The 18,074-nt window shown below is 42.4% G+C and overlaps 1 protein-coding gene across 16 annotated transcripts in view; it reads left to right on the top strand.

Moving 5' to 3' along the window:
- Nucleotides 1-18,074, top strand: part of LOC1278301 (dystonin) — a 204,981-nt gene that overhangs the window by 3,833 nt on the left and 183,074 nt on the right. For 10 of the 16 annotated variants that reach the window (XM_061653891.1, XM_061653892.1, XM_061653887.1 and 7 more), the window contains exons 1-2: nucleotides 3,311-3,694; nucleotides 15,446-16,148. In XM_061653891.1, coding sequence (XP_061509875.1) covers nucleotides 16,013-16,148 — 136 coding nt within the window. In that variant the 5' untranslated portion in view covers nucleotides 3,311-3,694; nucleotides 15,446-16,012. Of the gene's footprint in view, nucleotides 1-3,310; nucleotides 3,695-15,445; nucleotides 16,149-18,074 lie in introns of those variants that run through there. The other 6 variants (XM_061653881.1, XM_061653879.1, XM_061653873.1 and 3 more) reach the window with 1 other exon arrangement.

Here is an 18,074-nt window from a genome sequence, read left to right as displayed (position 1 = left end):
AAGGGCTTTCAGTAATAAAACGTCCGAAATGGGGTGTATTTGTTGGGCACTTTTACTGGGCAGCAAGGAATCGATGAGCGATGAGTCGTGCTGACGGCTCTCTCCTATCAGCATAAACCGGCGATGATGTGTTCTATATTGCTCCCTTCATGCAATGGTGTGGTGTGTTGTATATTTTCGCCCTTGCCAACATCATCTCCGACGACCGTGCTCACCGGCTGCAATCGCAACAGAGAGAGAGAGAGAGAGAGGTAGTAGTAGTGAGCATGTGTAAGTCAGCTGTCTGGACTTTTGAGGGTGTACTCTACCGTGAGCGTACCCGGATGCAACATGGGTGTATTTATTTTCAAATCTTGAAATAAATATGTTTTATAAAGCCAACTATTCATGTCCCTAACCTAACCAACAAGTAAAATTAAGGTCGGTATGGAGTAGCCCAACTAAAACAGGACTTACCGGTAAAGTTCTGCAGTAGATTAATTTTGCTCTGCAATTTTGGCAAAAAGTTACTGCGAGCATGATTATGGAATAACTGAATTTATGTATAATAACGTAACTTTAACATAACTTTAAACGTATAATTTGAATGTGAAAGCACTCGTTGAGCGCATTTGTATTGTGTCATGTATTGTGGTACAAATGCAAAAGGGTTAAGCTGATTTTGGAATCGGTGCAAAGATTCATCTATTTGGATTATTTACGATATTTTGGAGTTGAAGATTTGTTAATTTAGCTGTATATTTGTCAAAATTATAGGTTCTTTATATTCATATCTTTAATGGTAACCAATGTGAGGCAATTGTTTTTTTAATGGAAAATGTAAAATCACTCTAAAAATCATTCTAAATACGGTCCAATAATTATCCATAAAAAGAGCTGCATTGTGAAAACTGTTAGGCATATATTCCAGTACCAGTAGCACACAATAAATTTCAAAATTTCGAACCATGTTTCGAATCTTTTTTGGTACAGAAATTTGTTCTACCGTAAACCAGGTCAATGTCTATAGTCATTTCTTATTAATAGCTTTATACTCCGTACCGAAAACTGCATGAAAAATGTAGCAGACTCTCTTTTGCAGCAGGTTGTGGCTGAAATGTTCCTCCCTCCACTTTCATCCAGTGGTATCTTCATTCTTAAAACTTCGTATAGTAGATTTGATCCCAAGAATGGTGAAATTGGACGGATTAGAGTCGACAAACTCTCGCATTGCAGCCGCACCCGGATCCTTGGGTGTTTTAGTGCGCTTTTTTAAATTATAAAAATAGAATGATGGAACGACTGCATGATCGAAAAACAGATGGAATCCTACCTTCTGTACTAGGAAGAACCTCCTCAGTGAGAAGAGTCGTGAATTATCTCACGTGCTACTGGTGCAATCTTCTTCTTGTATTTGGCGTAACGTCCTACCCGGTCACGCCGGCCTATACAGTCTTTCGAGACTTAATTACCACGCAACCGGGTAGACAGTAGTGTTGGGTCATACAATTCATTTCACGACCCGACCCGGAGTCGGGTGCGAGCCTGCCGGAATCGATTCCGACCCGTGGGTGCGCTAGGTCAGAGTCGGAATCAAATCCGACTCGTGGGTGCAACGAGTTCGGGTCGACCCGAAAGATCAGTAGGTGCGAGAAAGCATAAGCGACTCCGACCCGTTGGTGCAGCTAGTTCGGGTCGGGTATTGAACCTACCTTGACTCGACCCGACCCGAACTCGCTGCACCAACGGGTCGGAGTCGCTTCTGCTTTCTTGCACCTACTCATCAGTCAGGTCGACCCGAACTCGCTGCACCCTCGGGTCAAACTGAACCTACCGTGGCCCGACCCGACCCGAACTCGCTGCACCAACGGGTCGGAGTCGCTTCTGCTTTCTTGCACCTACCGGAGTCGTTGCACCCACTGAACCTACATGTACCTTTCGAGTCTTCCCGAACAACTCCGGGTCGCTTACGGATGGCTCCGACCCGATAGGTTCGGGTCGACCTGCCCATCACTAGTAGCCAGTCCTTGTTACAGGGAGGCGGTCCATTTGGGGCTTGAACTCATGATGGGCATGTTATTGAGTCGTTGGAGTTGACGATTCTACCAAGGGACCGCACCCGACTATTGGCTACTGGTGCAATATTTGATCCAAAAAGTGATTATATTGTAAAGACCACTGGTAATGTTTATTATAGAGGAGATATTTTATAAAAATTGTAAGCTAGATCAATTTATTATATTTTGCTTTAGCCGCGTATTTTTAATATACATAACGAGCATATTTTTCCCAAGATCATTCAGGCTGTTACCGCTACATGAGGTGAAATATACAGCGAAATGAACTATTTGACAGGTGAAATATCTGACAAATTCAGCTAAAGGGTTGGGGGAGACACAACATCCGCTTTCGAAATTTCATTAAAAATAATTTCTTCTTAAGCAGAACATTCCCTAATTGGAAGAAATTATGAACTGTTGACTCAAAATTGACGAAGTACTCGATATTGAAGTTAACGATTTAAATACGATTTTGTACACGTTATTTGTTTACATTGCACATCAGCTGGTTGCTGTGATGCTTTATCCGTCAGATATTTCGCCTGTCAAATAGTTGATTTCGCTGTATATTTCACCTCATGTGGCCTCGCGGTTAGAGTTATAACAGTCGATTTGTAGTAACAGAACTTCTTTAAAAGAAGTTACGTAAAAAATCCCATCCATCATATTTGGGAATTCTATTTGATTTAAATCAATGTTTGGTACGTTTTTCGTTAAAATCACGTTGCTGCTTTGAATATTTTGTTCTGGATTTTTTTCGGAATAGGTGTGCTTTTTGCATTGCTGGATAAATATTTGCCTGCTTTGTCAATTCTTAATTACGCTATGAGCGTTGGAATTGGAAAAAAACTCAGTAAAAATTAAAGACATATATAGAATCAACTACAATTTACCAAACATACTAGTTATTTCTTGTCGACAAAACGGTCTGAGATATTGGTGAATAATATTGATGCTGAATTTTATTCAAACAAAAACTAAAACATCAAGAAAAAGCATACGACATTAGCTAATAAATTTATGATTGTGCCCTTTTAAGTATAAAGTACTAAACGCGTGATATGGAATACCTCTAAAAAAAAGCAAAAATCAGCACTAAAAAACATACCTGTAGTAGAACACAACCTCAAATCCAAAACTGTACCACATCACTCTCACCAATGCGCCGTATTTTGTTCCTAAAATTACGACCAAAAGAGAGCGAGGAGAGAGTGAGCGAGCGCAAACGCGTGCGCCGGGTCGAACCGAGAGACCGAGACCGGCCGTGGTTCTTCTGCTGCTCGGCGCACGGTTGCGAGAGCCCATCTCCATCTATCACGACCGAACCGCGCTACGAGTTTGACGTTCTTTCCCTGTGGTGTGCCCCGTCGATCCGCGGTGTTCGACGACGCGCACACTGTGTGTGTTTTTTTTTCCTCTTCTACTCTGTTGTTGTTTGAGGAACGAAAGTGCCTACTGGCTCGCCGTGTGGTACCGCTAATCACGCTGCAAGTGAGCCCCGCGCGAAGCTAACGAAGCAAAGTTGTCGTCCCCCCACGAAACGAGAACACAGGCCACAGTGTCGCTGTGCTGTGTGTGTGTGTATGTGTTAGATAATATAATTTCGGTCGGACACATATTTCGTCCACGCGTGTTTGGCCTGCAGAACGAAAAAAGTAAGCCCATGGTTGGGAAAAATATTGTGTCATTTGCGTGGCTGGCCTGTTGTTTGTTTTTTTTTCTGTTCATTGGGTCAAAAAAGGGTGCATTCTAGCGGCCAGCGAAAAGTGTTTATAAGCAATGTGTTTTGGTTTCTTGTGCCGGTCTATTCGGCCGCCGTTCTGGGAGTGAACAGAATTTTGCACAGAATTTTCTTCACCCTGTAGTGGGGGCGTGTTGGTAGGGCAAAAACACATGCGCGGTATAGACGACGGTTTGCGTGAAAAATTGCACTGGTTTGACAGGGCAAAATACTTGTGCATACATATGCAATACATATCCTGTGTAGTAGGATACCCATTCGCTAGTGGTTGGTAGTGCAGTAAAGGTGGCTTATTGGAAAATGCGGTCCAGTAGTAAATGGAAACGGCAAGGAAAAACCAAAAGAAATATCACCCAAACGGGGTGGTTTTGGTACTGCCCGATGAAGGTTGCACGCGCGAGCCCTGAAAAGTGGTGTTATTTTTCGGTTTTAGGTAAGTTCGTGCTTCCAAAATAAACCGAGCTTGTTTATTATTTTATAATGGAATAGTGCATTACAAAGACTATTGGATTTGTCAAACAAGAGTGCTGCAGAGTCCAATGCCTATTACATTAAGCTCATTTCACGTAAGAAAGAGTCAATAAAATGTTCAACAGCTATAAGAATTTCTGGCAAATCCTGTAAAATCTTATTGGTGCTGTGTAAAACAAAACTTCACATATGGTCTTACCCTTACTACTACCAAACACCCGTTTTAAAAGGATAATCGTGGGCAAAGGATAGAGATTGTGTGTGTGTGTGTGTGTGTGTGTGTGTGTGTGTGTTTGTATCGTTACAATATACTGCATTATGCATTTTCATCACTGTATGAGTGTGCGTGTCGTGAAAATGATAGGGAGGAAAAATGCACCACAGGGTATTTTATAAGGGTGCGTGTGTGTATCTGTGTGTGTGTGGTGCTTCTAGCGTTAGAGGAGTTTTGTGAATGAAAAGGGGGAAAACCAGGAACAACGAACACACGTACTCACGCTGCACGTCGTATCCTTGTGCCGTAGAAACGTGCCAGACGTGCGTTGTACGAAAGGGCAATTTATAGGGACCGGATGTATGAGCTCATGCTTTTGTGATAGTGTTTAATGAATAATTGAGCTCCTTTGTGGTGGAATAAATGTTTTTTTTTCAAATGAGATAAAAAAGTACTGCAATGTTTTTGTATATTTTTGCCAAATATTATTAAAAAAAGGTGTTGAAGAAGCCGCCGGCAGTACATATTTTATTTTGTTTCACATGACACATTTTGCATTCCCTTTTATCTCGGGTATAGCAGGGGAAGAGCGTGTAAAATGGCAAAACTTTGAAATTAGTAGTTGCTTGCAAATTATCTCGCCCCATTGTTCACAAGTTTTGCAAACTGCAGTTTAATGATTCACCCGTTTAGCTGTTAGCGTGGTGCAAAATGGCAAGCATTATTTTTGCACGCTTGTTGGAGTAGAGTGTTTCTTTTACTTCTTCTTGAAATTGTGTTGAACTACTGTATTTTGTGTAAAATATTAAAAAAAATAAATAAAAAAGTCAAAAAGGCTTTATTGATAATGTTTAAAGTAGTGAACAAAAAAAATCTAAAAACAATTCAATTTTTCCTTAAACATATAGAATTGAATATTTATCACACCTTTAACACCATGTCACCTCACCTGGAGCAAAAGCCCACCGAGGTACTACGAGGCCGTTGTACAATTGTGCTAAACAAATTGCTTGTTGCGTAAAAACAGACCTCAAGTCGATTAGTGGAAGCCCGTGAGGGATTTATCGTTCGGTGCTTGTCCCTTTTGCAGTGCAAATTTGTGCCTAGGTGTCGTACCCTCCTCCCCACAGCAGGTTTGAGGTGAAGAAAGCACCAGGTCAAGTTAATCGTTAGTGACGCCACCCTTTTTTTTCTAGTGTTCTCCGTTCCATGGCGACAGTTTTACGCGCCACTACCGCTGCGTGTGGTGTGTCCTTGCGTCCTTTCGAGAAGCTTCTTCTACACTGCGCCAGCCCTCTTCTGTTTTCTGTTTTAATGCTCATCGCGAGCAGGCGTTTGGTTGTGGTGCTTGTTTGAAAAATCGATCAAATGTATTCACCATCGGTCGGTCGGTCGGTGGTAGGGTAGTTCGTTCTCAGGGTGTGGGTAAGGTCGATTACCTATGGGTTGAAGGAAACAAAACGTAGTCGCCTGCAACTATCCCCCCAAACCCTTGCCACAGGTGCATTATGGATTTGGAGCTTTGATTAGAAATCGACAGCGCAAAGGAAAACTTCCCTCTGGCACGAACATTGCGCCGGGGCTGGATTGAGCAGGAGGTTCCTTGGTAGCAGTAGTGGTGGTAACAAGAAAATGTGTAGACTTTCTTGCGAGAATTTTATCAAAAAGTAAACTTTTCATCGAGGCTCGTCTTTGCTTTGCGCAAGAGGGAAACTAGTTTGCAACCAGTTAAAAGAAGCTTGTTTGCCATCGCTAGTGAATGTAGAACAACGAACCTATTGTGCAGGTGCGAACTCTGTTTCAAAAAGGTCGATTTTTGCACGTGCTTCTCGTAGCGTGATACTGGTTGACAAGGCTTTAGGCCGAAGTATTTTAAATTAAATTTATTCATTGAATATATGATTTTTTCAAGCTACTGATGCTTGTCTTGAAGTTAACTCAAATGAAAGCTGAAGAACACTCTTAAACAATTTTTTTTATTTGATTATTGAGATCCGTCATAGAAAGTAGTATTTTGTTCTTATATTAAGAAAAAATATTTAAAGCAAATTATGTTGGTACCAAGATGAATTTTAAAGAAATTTGAAAGTTCACTTTAACTTCTCTTGTCCGGCGCTACAAATCGCGAATGGATTATTTTGATTTTGTTTAATTCGATCGGGTTCGATCGAGATTCTAATATACGACCTGGCGTGTGGGACGCCGAACCTTTGTCATTGCGCCACGGGTCTCGTGCGTTGTCGATAAGTAAAAAAAGCTATTAAAATTACAGTTCTACTGTTTATGATCTGCATTACAAGGTTTTCCAGGAGTTCTAATAGCTGTGGGACACTTTATTGATTCTTTCTTAGATGAAATCAACTTACAGGCGGTCCTCGAGATACACGGTTAATGGGGACCGAAAACGGCCGCAAAATACCGCGTATCTCGAATTTCCGCGTAAGTTGAATCTCGTGATTTCCAGCCCAAATATCACTAAATTTGCGTGTAATTTTGTAAGTAGGGGGTGGTTTTAGGCACTTAATTAATTATTTGATATGATTTTGACTGAATAAAACAGTTTTAAACCTTTTTAACATCCGATGAAAACAAAAATTATTAGGTATTTTACAATGGATTTGTCAAATCAGTACAATTTGCTCAAAGAACTGTCAAATTTAGAAAACCGCGTATCTCCGAATCCGCGTATAAAAGGTACCGTGTATCTCGGGGACCGCCTGTATTGTAATGGGAATTGGACTCTCTAGCACCCTTGTTAGACAAATCCAATAGGAATTTCCAACAAGCTTGTTAAAAAAGGGTGCCGTAGAGTTCAATTTCAAACGTATGAAGTTCATTTCCAATGAGAAAGAGTCAAGGAAGTGTCGCACAATTATGAGAACCCCTGGAAAACCCTGTAAATCTCAGTTATCTTTTAGCTAAATGACAAAAAAGTTTAAAATGAAGAGATTTTTTGTCGAATTGGTACAATCACAAAGAAAACCGTATTATTTCACAATTACGAACCCGAGCCAAGCGTTTCATTTTGAAGTTAAACCAACTGTGTGAACCCATTCCATCATCTTCCCTTCGCGTCATCATTTGTATCTTTTATAAGCTCATCAACGTAGTAAACTAGTATCATTCCTTCGTTAATGCTTGCACTGAAGCGTTGAGATGGTACAGTAATTGCATCATTGCATCAATGTTATTTACCCAGCACCGTCACCGAGGGTTGTTCCCCGTAGCTTGGAGTAAGCTTCTAGCACACGGAAACACACGACCCGGCTAGCTGTGATGCTAGTCTTTCTACTGCCCCACTTCAACAGAGCGTTGGAACTCACCGGTCGTCCGCACCAGATCGTGTTCTAGTCGTCTTGAGCAGCAGCTCCATCGCACAAGCAATCCATTCCTGTTCCAAACATCCACCACGGAGCAGAGATTCGCTAACTTGCATGGGCAGAGAGAAGACAAGAAGGAACAACACTATGCTAAAAGTGGTCTTCCCCAGTCAGGCAGGGTTTAGAATTGCGTGGAAAAATGTAACGGAAAATGACAGGCCCAGTTCGCAGTCGTTTGTCACCATGCTTGCGCGTGTCTGGGTGTGCGTGTGTGCATTTACCAAGAGGATGTATCGGGACGCATTTATGAGCGGTTACAGAATTGGTGGAGCAGTAGACGATGAAGGGGATCATTTATTAATTTATGGGAAAACTTACTTTTCGAATACATTGTGTTTCGTTCTACGCTGTCTAAATGGATATCGTAAGACAGTTAGCAATAATTTGAAGGCTCTCGGGGCTTTCTGTTGAATTTTATTTGAAAGGAAATTCAAAACATTGCTCGGGCGCGGTCACTTTTTTGGTCTGTTCTTGAGCAGAGATTTCTGCACAACAAACGTTAGACCATCACGAGCGAGTTTGGGAATTGAGAGCATGAGAAAAGTGTGTAGCTCAAAATTGATCATTTCGGGTACCGGGGGGAAACGGATGTCGTAACGGGAAAAGCGAACAGAGGAAAAAGGCGTCACCAAAACCGTCCGTCGTCGTCGTCCGTCCAACCTAATTCTCGTGCGCGTCGGAAAGCTTTGGTCCAGGGAAAAACAACACACAGCCCCCAACACGAATCGTTCGCTCGTTCGCTTGGTGGTGGTGCTGTGGAAGCTGCCCCGTTGTTGTGTTTGCAAGCGATGTCTGCTGCTGGGTACACGCTCTCTTTCTTCTTGCACACCTTAGGCCGCGCTGGAGGAAAATCTACCACAGAAGACGCGACACGGGAGGGCGGAAGAAAAAGGTAGAGAAGAGCGCGCCTAAAGCGAAAGAACGGAGGAAACGATGGCAAGAGATGAAGCGATACACAAAAGCAGGCCAGCCCCATATACTTGTGTTGCCGGTGGAGGCAGCGAAAAACGCGCCCGCAAAAGATCGCGCAGCAGCAGCAGCTCCTCCGGGGGGGGGGGGGGGGGGGGGGGGTTGAAATGAGCGGGAAAGCGGGAAGAGCGCGCGCAAGAAGTTCGTTGAACCTGCTCGCTGGGTTCTAAATGCACAACATCGTCGCCGGGTTTTTGGACCGGCTCTCCGGTTGGTAGTAAAGCAAAACCAACTCCTTCGCTGAGGGACTGCACAACACCACGGCACTCTCTGTTTGTACGAGGAGCATTGCTAGGGCCTCCCTTCGGCGAGAGTATAGTGAGATGATGCACCAGATGGGGGATGCAACATTACCCTCCAGATAGAATACTTTGTGCACGATGCTGCTGTGTTTGCTGTTCGCAAGGGGGAAGATCGCAAGGAAGTTTGTGCAGATGTGGAGTTGTGATTAATTTCCTTCCGCCGTTTGGCGCGTTTGTTTGCGCTGTGTGTGACAGTAAATGCAAAAATAAACAAAGCACAAGATTGGCCGAGTTTGTATGTATTACTGGCATGAGGATGTTGCGTTTTATTTCGTTAACGTTGCATTTAATGAGTGTTTTGGGGATTGAAAACTCTGAGTTTCATTCATCGAAGGCAGTTTTTTTTAATCAAATTTGACGAAAGACGATGACCGATTACCTAAACTGATCTCCTTGTTTGAGCTTTTTACTGTTTTATTTTAAATATATTTTGTTTTTTTATGTCCTATGTTTTGGACCATGTGTTACTATGCTGTTTTATAATAAAACTGGATGTACATCCTGTATTGATTTCTCTAAACCCTCAAATGATAAAAATGCACATACAATATCTAGACAGAAATATCAACAAGTAATATCAAGACTGTGAGTTGGTCAGACCAAACTAACTCACAGTCATATAATTTCAAAATAATCCCCAGTACTCTGCAAATACTGCGGAACACACATCTCAGTCTGACATATACTTACAGAGTGCAACGGATACCAAAAGTTAAGGGAATGCTGTAATCTGAACATTGAAATTGATGAAATTCTATCCGAGAACCACAAAGAATAAAAACACTAATAATGGGGCCCTTCACGATTCTAGTCAGATTTTTGTATGAAGTTTGACAGTTGAAGGCTGTAATCATGTAAACAATCCATACAAAATCACGCATGAAACTAGTCTGCGATTTTCAGTCTAGATTGTTCTAGCCTCAAAGCTAGAATTAGATTGGAGTACCTGGTCGAAAAATGGCAAAACAAGGTAATGTCCCAAGTGACATTTGCTCGAAATTGTTTTTCCATATCTGCTCGATTAGTACTCGATACGCCTGAAATTGTGGAATTGTGTGTGATCAATTGTGTTGGAAGCGCTAAGATTTGGTGTGTTCGTAAATTAAGCTTTCTTCTATCGATGGATGATGCCGTCGAGCTCATTTTACATTCATAGCTTTGGTATTTGTTAAAAAACAAAAGCGAATTTTGTGTGACATTATTTTATAAAAAATCGATATTATTTAAGTATAAAATGGCTACATGACCAACTATAACGATAGGAAACATCATTTCCGATCGAATCTAGAAAAAAGCAACGAAAAAGCCGCATCACAGTTGATTTTACAGGACTTTTTCTAAATTCCCTTAAACTGGTGCAGTTTAAGGGAAGTTTAAGGCTCCAGTTTAAGGGAATTTGCTCGAATTCCCGGTTATTCGTGCTCGAAAATGTCAATTGGGGTTTACATTTATCATAAGGTGCATTCAAGAGATCTTGTGATGGAATCCAGAATCAAAGTGTATGTAGTCCAGGTGGTCTTATAGCATGTTTTTATAATCAAATTTGAATATCACTTTTTGACAGGATGGGTGAAAACTTTTGCTCAAACAAGCTTTCTAGAGGCTTGACGAATAAACAAATCTTTATTCAGAAGCAGAACAGCTTTATTCAATGCAAACAGCTGACAGGCTGAAATTTCAGCCCACGAACTTAAAACGGAAAGGGCCCCAATATTTAAAAAAATCTAATTTATACAACCTAATGTAACAATTATAAGAAACAAAAGTATAAGATGATCAAGTGGTAGATTCGAGTATTTTATAATAGTCTGACACAGCATGATAAAAAGGGCCGAGTTACCGCACAACTCACCACAGGGCAGATTTGACTATCCAGTATAGTCTGACGCACCTGTGGTAGAGAGGTTTAAGATATCTAAAGAACTTAACAGAGGTCCAAAACCTTTTTACATATTTAAACAACAACAACAACATTTCTCTTAACATGTCTATTTTTTCTCATTTCTTGCGTTTTTATCTTTTATATTTTTACTCTTCATTTTTCCGTTTCATTATGTTGTTATTATATATTCATTGATATTGCTACATTACCAACTGCATGTTGTATCTTTCATATTTTACATCAGATTTTTATTTTTTAATGAAATTTTTTAGTGACTTTGATATTTTTTGTTATTTTGTTTTGCTATGTAATGCCTTGGAATGATTTATTTTGGTTTGGTAGCCTAATGTGAAAAAACATCAATGCAAAAAAAAATGTTTCTCTTCTATCTTCATCTCCTCTATTACTCTTGCCAATTCTCAGCATCGAAGGGCTTGCGATTGAGGGGAAACAAAAAATGGAATGCAACAACAACAAAACTGCAGGAAACAGATTTTGTTCATTCCTTTCGAACCGTGAGCGAAATGAAACGAGAACTGCGGGATTCATGCTTTAGCCCGCTGCGGCTGCTTCGGCTGCTGCTGCTGGTAGTGTACCGTAATTTTAATGAGCAAAATCCGTTGCTCAGCATTTCTGGAATAGACAGTGGTGCTCTAGCCGTCCCTCCCGGGAAACGGCGATGGAACCACATGGGGAACGTATTTTGGACTTCTAAACTGTCTTCCGCTACGCAACCTCCTCACAGCGAACGAACACTCTCTGGGGTCTCCCGTGTGGAGTCATCTGTGAGCAACCATCTTGTGTGCGATGTATGTGTAGTGCAAAGAGGCTTAAGCAAAGGGGGAAAATGGGGGCTTTGACGCAGCATAATCATTTGTGGAAATTGAATGCAATTATGCTGTGCGCCGGAGAGAGATTAAGCTATATTAATCGATTTTTGTTTTCAGATTTCGCTTTGCGCGAGAGCCTAAAGCTTAGGAAAGCGGCCCCAAAATGTGGAGCAAAATCTGCATCCTCGGGCAGTGTGTTTATCTGTCAGCTGCAGTCAGCCCGCCACCGGATGAGATATCGCTTAAATAAAAGCATTTTATGTCTCGGGTGTAGTTTCACACCACCCGGTCTTATCTGCCCGTGTTTGCGATATTATTCATGAAGCAAAGCGTCGGAAAAGCTTAATTTATTTACGCTTTCCGGCCGCAGAGGTTCGCAGTGACGCTCTTCTAAGTTATTCATTTATCAGTCGGCGGAACATCACAGTGTCGTGGAGCTCTGTTTTGTTTTCGAGTTGTGAGTTTACGTTGTTGGCCTTGCGAGTGTTCACCGTTGTGAATCGGTTTTCGTTTGAGAATTTTCACACCAAAAAGCATTCTGCGGCAGCAGCAGCAGCATGTTGGCCAAAACGTGAAGGGCGAAACAAAACTATGCACGGCAAGAAACTAAAACTTCTGTTCAGGTTAAAACAAACCTGGGTGGTACAGATTTTCCCACTCATTGCGCCCGCTGCTGCTGCTGCCACCCGGCATTCCCTAGTTTTCCTCCATGGTGGGGGAATCATCATCACGAACTTGGCCTGCAAGAACGACGGCGCGGTGCACGAGAGATGGGCGACCGTTAGCTCGGAAGAGCGCGAAAGCTGCCCGTATTTCGTGCGCTGCTACGGTTCTGAAGGGGGGTATTACGGTCTTTACGGGCGATTGGGGAATGTTACAGCGCATTTCTATTCGAGTTAAATGAACATCCCGGGTGAGGAAGTTTGTAGCGGATGCTGGTGGTGTGCATGTGTGGGAAAATTAATCGAGTAGCGGTGGGTGGTGGTGGTGGCGGTGGTTGGTACCAATTTGCGAGAGGAATTCTTTAAGGTCGGCCAACCTACTTGAAACCGTCTACACTGGAGAAGATGGTTTAAGTGGGACGTACCTTAAACAATTGCACTTGGAACAAGTATCAGGAAATGAAAATGGAGAGAAATATAGGCCCTCGTGCTTCTTCAGAAATTTGGAGGACAACTTTGGTCGCATCTGTTAGTTTTAGTTGCTTGAGATGTTTTTTTGTTGAGTTTTGATTTCAGAAAGCAGTCTAATATGTAATATAGTTGTATCATGTAACCAGATACGACTAGGTGCATTCAATTCTTCACCACAAAATTCAAAAATTATTGACATTTTGACATATTTTTCGACTCATGCAACTCATGCATGAAGGACTCATGCATCTCAAAAATGCATGACGCTAAAAGGTTTATGAATCTCGGAAGAATCTTGGAAGATTCACGAATCACTAGGGATTCATAAGTTCTAAAAGGATCATAAGCTTTTTCTTCTTCTTGGCGTTACTACCTATGGAGTCTTGATTTCGGGACTTTCTTTTTTGACACAACCGGATAGTCAAGCCCTACGGCTACGAGGAGGTGGTGCGAGGCTTTAATCCCATATTGTTACAGTCATATTGTTACAAACATATTGTTAAGTCCTGCGAATTGACCACTGTACCACGGAACTGCCCCAAATTAAACTTCTAAAAAATCATAAATTTATAAAGATTCATGTATCTTCAGAAATTCCCGAATCTTCAGAAACACACAATTCTTCAGAAATGTATGAATCTTCAGAAATGCACAAATCTTCAGAATTACACGAATCTTCAGAAATTCCTGAACCTTTGGAGACATGAAAATCTTTATGGATTCAGGAATCTTTAGATTTTCGATTTTAGAGGAAGCCACACAATTTTGAGAAAGGCATGCTTCAAGATATGTATGTAGTACAAATATTTTGTAATATTTTGTATCCTTTCAAAAGTCTCACGCACGAATTTTTGTCATTGAAAATTGAGAACTGGCAATATCATCGCTTCAAATTATTCTTCTAATTCTAATAATTCTCATATGTCCTTGTCTTTTATATTATTGCTGATATATTCTTCTTCTCTACCGTTTCTCATTGTAGGTACTGGACCGGGGTTCGTTTGCCGATAAACAATAACATTCAATGCCGGCATCGTTCATCATCGGCCTTATCGTGTCCTGCAGTGCATTGGCACTGTTTTCCAGTGGAAAAGTTGTGTCTGGTTGAGATTTTCGCGGCATCCTTCCACAGACGACCAGATAAATCAGCTTCTCGCTCGCGACCATTGGAGTGGCTCCATTTTCACCATCTGCCGTTTGCAAGTGGTTGGAAAAATCGCCTTCCACGCAGCGAAAAACGTAACCAGGCATAAGTGCCAAGAAGGTGGGGGGAGTGCGCTGTAAACGAGGTGTACGGGCCCAGAAGGACACAAGCGCTTGCCAATCCCCCCTATACCCGAGAACCTGCCAGTATGTTACCGATTGCGCTCATCGTCCGTGTGGCGCATGGTCATCATCGAGCATTGGCTGTTGTGTGGTCATCGACCACAGGCACCCCAGACCGATGGTGTGCAGAAAGTTACAGTGGTTCCACATGTTCATGTCCTTCATGTCTGCTGTTGTTGTTACCACAGCGCCACGCAGCTGGGACGAATATTGAATCGAAAGCCTAAATTTAAAACCATCCAAAACACGACCAGAGAGAGAGAGAGAGAGAGAGAGACAGAGCGAGGAGACTATGAGCGATCGATTTCAAGTTACAACGCAATCGTCGAGAAATTAAAGCCGCCCCTGCGTGTGTGTGTGTGTTGTGTGATTGTTTTTCATTACTGTTTGTGGAAAGAGGTTTTTCGGCGTCGTCGTCATCGGTTGAACATTATCGCATCGAGCTTTCAGTGATACAGCCCCACACCAAGCGTTTACTGTGTGGACTCTTAAACCTGAACTTAACACCAACTCACCTAACCCAACTTACCTACCTCTTACGCTACCCCTCTGGCACGTCAACCCAGTCGAAAGCAAACGGGGGGAAAATTAAGCTTTTTGGAAAATAAAAACAAACGAAATTCGTGGCAATAAATGCGAAAATGCCTGGTATATGCGTTACGGCCTGGCGCTACACCAGCACTGTTAAGAGAGCAGTTACGCATTTGTGCATAATTGAATGTGAATGAGGAGACGGACGTTTCGGTAGGGCCGCCTTTAGAAAGTACGGACGGAGGCTTGTCGCTTCGCGCATCATTGAGGACGATGACAATTATATCACGCTTGTATCCTGTCCGTTGGCGATGAATTATTGGCTCCGGTCTTTATCACATGGTTAATGGACGAGGCAGCAGCAGTGTTTGTGCTGTACAGCAGTAGCGTAAGCCAGTAAGCCTCAGAAGAGAAGCAAGGTTACGGCGTGTGGGTTTAATGTGGCGTTTCGTTGGCAGAAACAATCCAACGCGAACATGAATCGTTCACCAAACATGCTCGCCGTCCATCTATCGGTCGGTTGCAAAAGTGTTTGACAGTTGTCTGATCTGATTTGATTGTTGTTTTATGTTTAAAATTTAATATACATTTTCCTTTTCCTTTTTTTTACTGTTGTGCCAAATCTAGCAAGAGTGTAAAAAGTGCGTGAGAGTGCAAACAATAGTATAATAATTCGTTTCTTGCAAAAAAGTGAGGGAAAAAATTTATGTAAATAAGTAAAACGCAAAATGTAAATGATTCGATCGAAAGTAAATGGTGTATGAATGCTCTATATCGCACCGCTGAGGCTGAGAAAGTGAATAGAGCACCATAAGCAACAGCAACGAAAATAGAAAAGTATGTATTTATTCAATGCCGCCACCAATTCCATTCCACCCACAAATTCGATACGATCGCGTTGCTGAGTGTAAGTGAGGTGTGTGTGTGTGTGTGCTGCTGAGTGTTGTTTTGTTGGTTGCGCCCGGTGGTGATGCCAATCGGTCAGAAAAAAGTGTAGTAATGATGCATTATTTGAAAAAGGTGCAAAAGTGCCAGTTGTTTTACCAGTGAGCGCGAATAGTGCAACGTAACGTCCGAAATACGATCAGCAGCGCCTTGCCAATCTTGCAGCCAACTTCACGCAACAACAGCAGTGTGTGTAGCCGTACGAGTAAAGACACCACACCGCACACTCCCAACAACAGCGAGACAACCATGAAGCGAACGCCGCGAAAGCCCAGCGTGTCCGGATTTAGCGTCGATCGGGAAAGCCTGGCCGAATGGGCAAAGGATAAGCCGCTCAGCATACTGCAGCTAGATCCGGCGGATCGGGCCGTACTGAGAATAGCAGGTATGTGTGTGTTTTTTTCTGCACTTTATTGGGGGAGGTACATCGGAGCGTGTTCCTGCAGAAATTGAATCAATACGGTTGTCATTGGAAAACATTGTCGCAAACAATTCCCATTTTCAATTACAGAACCAGAACCTTAAAATCCTTTTCGCTACCTTTTATTTTCAACAAGACACTCCACAAATTGTCACTATATTGTCGTCAATGTCCCAGAACCCAAACAGTTTTGTTTGAACTTCGGGCCCATGCCTTCGAAAAAAGGGTGTCACCTGCGGCGGTTAGGTCACAATCTATTTTTGCTGAGTCAAGGCAAAAAGTGAATCGACCCGATGACTTCAGACGCTCTGTTGTCCCGGTTGCGTCAGGTGTGTGTGTGGTACTGGAAGCGTTACGCCACCAGTGGAAGTATTTATAAAAAAACGGGTTCATACCGGTAGCCCCAATCCCGCTCTGAAGTCGGGCACCTCTGGCATCTCTTACGGGCTAAGAAGTAGCAGACGTCCCTTCATACTACTACAGCGCCCCCACAGTGTAGACTGTTTATTTCCGAACTTGACATAAATTAGCAGTAGCTTGGCTACCGCTGAGCGTTCCAAGGTTAAGGGTACGATGCTTGAAGGTTACCCAAAAAAGCCCCGAAAGCACACACTCTTTCATATCGTTGTCAACCGAAGCAATCAACAGCCCTAAAAATCCACTTGTGTCGGGTCCCTCTCTCCACGGGGGTGGCCTCCCAACAGCGTTGTACGTGGTCGTTTCACACTTGGTCGACACACCTGGGTCTTGTGGGTTTTCATCAAGCACAGAAAGGTGATGCCTACCCGACCATGCTCTAGAGGTGGTTTGGGATATTTTCGAGCCCAATCGATCAACGAAGTGACTTGGAGAGTGTATACGCCCCATTGTATATCCCCCAGTGTTCTTGATGGAGGAAGAGACCTATTCTTATGGCACGTGTCACCGTACACCACTGCAATTTGTCAATTTGCCGCTATCAATTGCTACCTTTAGCTGGATAAACAGTGTCAATCGATTAGAGGTTTGCTGTTGTCATCGTTCACCTTCAGAGTTGAGAGATAGTCATGCCAATGACACACATTGGGCTGTGGGGAAATTAATTTGATCACATTATAGCTAGGGAGCTCCAGGTGGGGCTCTGATTGGGGCTGTTAAAGTTTACTGTCAATTAAAATGCACTTAATCATTTCGTGGTTGTTGTTTTTTGTGGTGGATGGAGGGTTTTTTTTTGAGGAATGATATCATGATTGATTGGCAGTGAATTGCCCCGGTTATAATATTTGGTAAACTGTACATTGTGTGTATGTTTTTTGGGTAACGCGATTTGCACGGGGTGGTGTGTTAGATGACTGTTCGCACAACTACTTCTGTGTGTAATGTTATAGCGATAATTAATTAAAAGGTCTTTTGTTATTAAAAATTTGGAGTCATGTGGGAATCGAACCCATGACATATTGTATATTGATCCGACGACCTAGTCACACTGTCATAAGACCTGCAATGGTATGGCACGTTTGAATGTTGGTTTGTTTCAGCACGCTATGCTGTTACAGGAAGCGTTTGGTATTAGTCATTTACTAAGGACTTACTCGTTGTAGACTACGATATGTCTAGATAGCAATTCAATATGATGTATTGAGGTACATCAAGGCATATTGAACTTCGCCGTTGAGGTTGGTTGGTATATCTCTAATGAGAACCCATAATTGTTTAATCGCTTTCCTATTTTACATCGATATCTTCTAAATTAAAAAGACGCTCGTTTGGTATCTAATCCATTTCACAAAAAGGTCATTAGAATGGTTTTATGTCAAGTTATCCAGTTTTCGTGCAATCCTGGAATCAACTTAAGCAACTCGCCGCACCCCTCCCCTACCCTTAGCGCATGGCGACAAAACACTCCCTTAG

This window comes from Anopheles gambiae, chromosome 3 (assembly GCF_943734735.2).
Source record: "Anopheles gambiae chromosome 3, idAnoGambNW_F1_1, whole genome shotgun sequence".
Taxonomy (NCBI): Eukaryota; Metazoa; Arthropoda; class Insecta; order Diptera; family Culicidae; genus Anopheles; species Anopheles gambiae.
The sequence above is the reverse complement of the archived record's forward strand: the minus strand, read 5'-3'. Positions and strand labels throughout refer to the sequence as shown.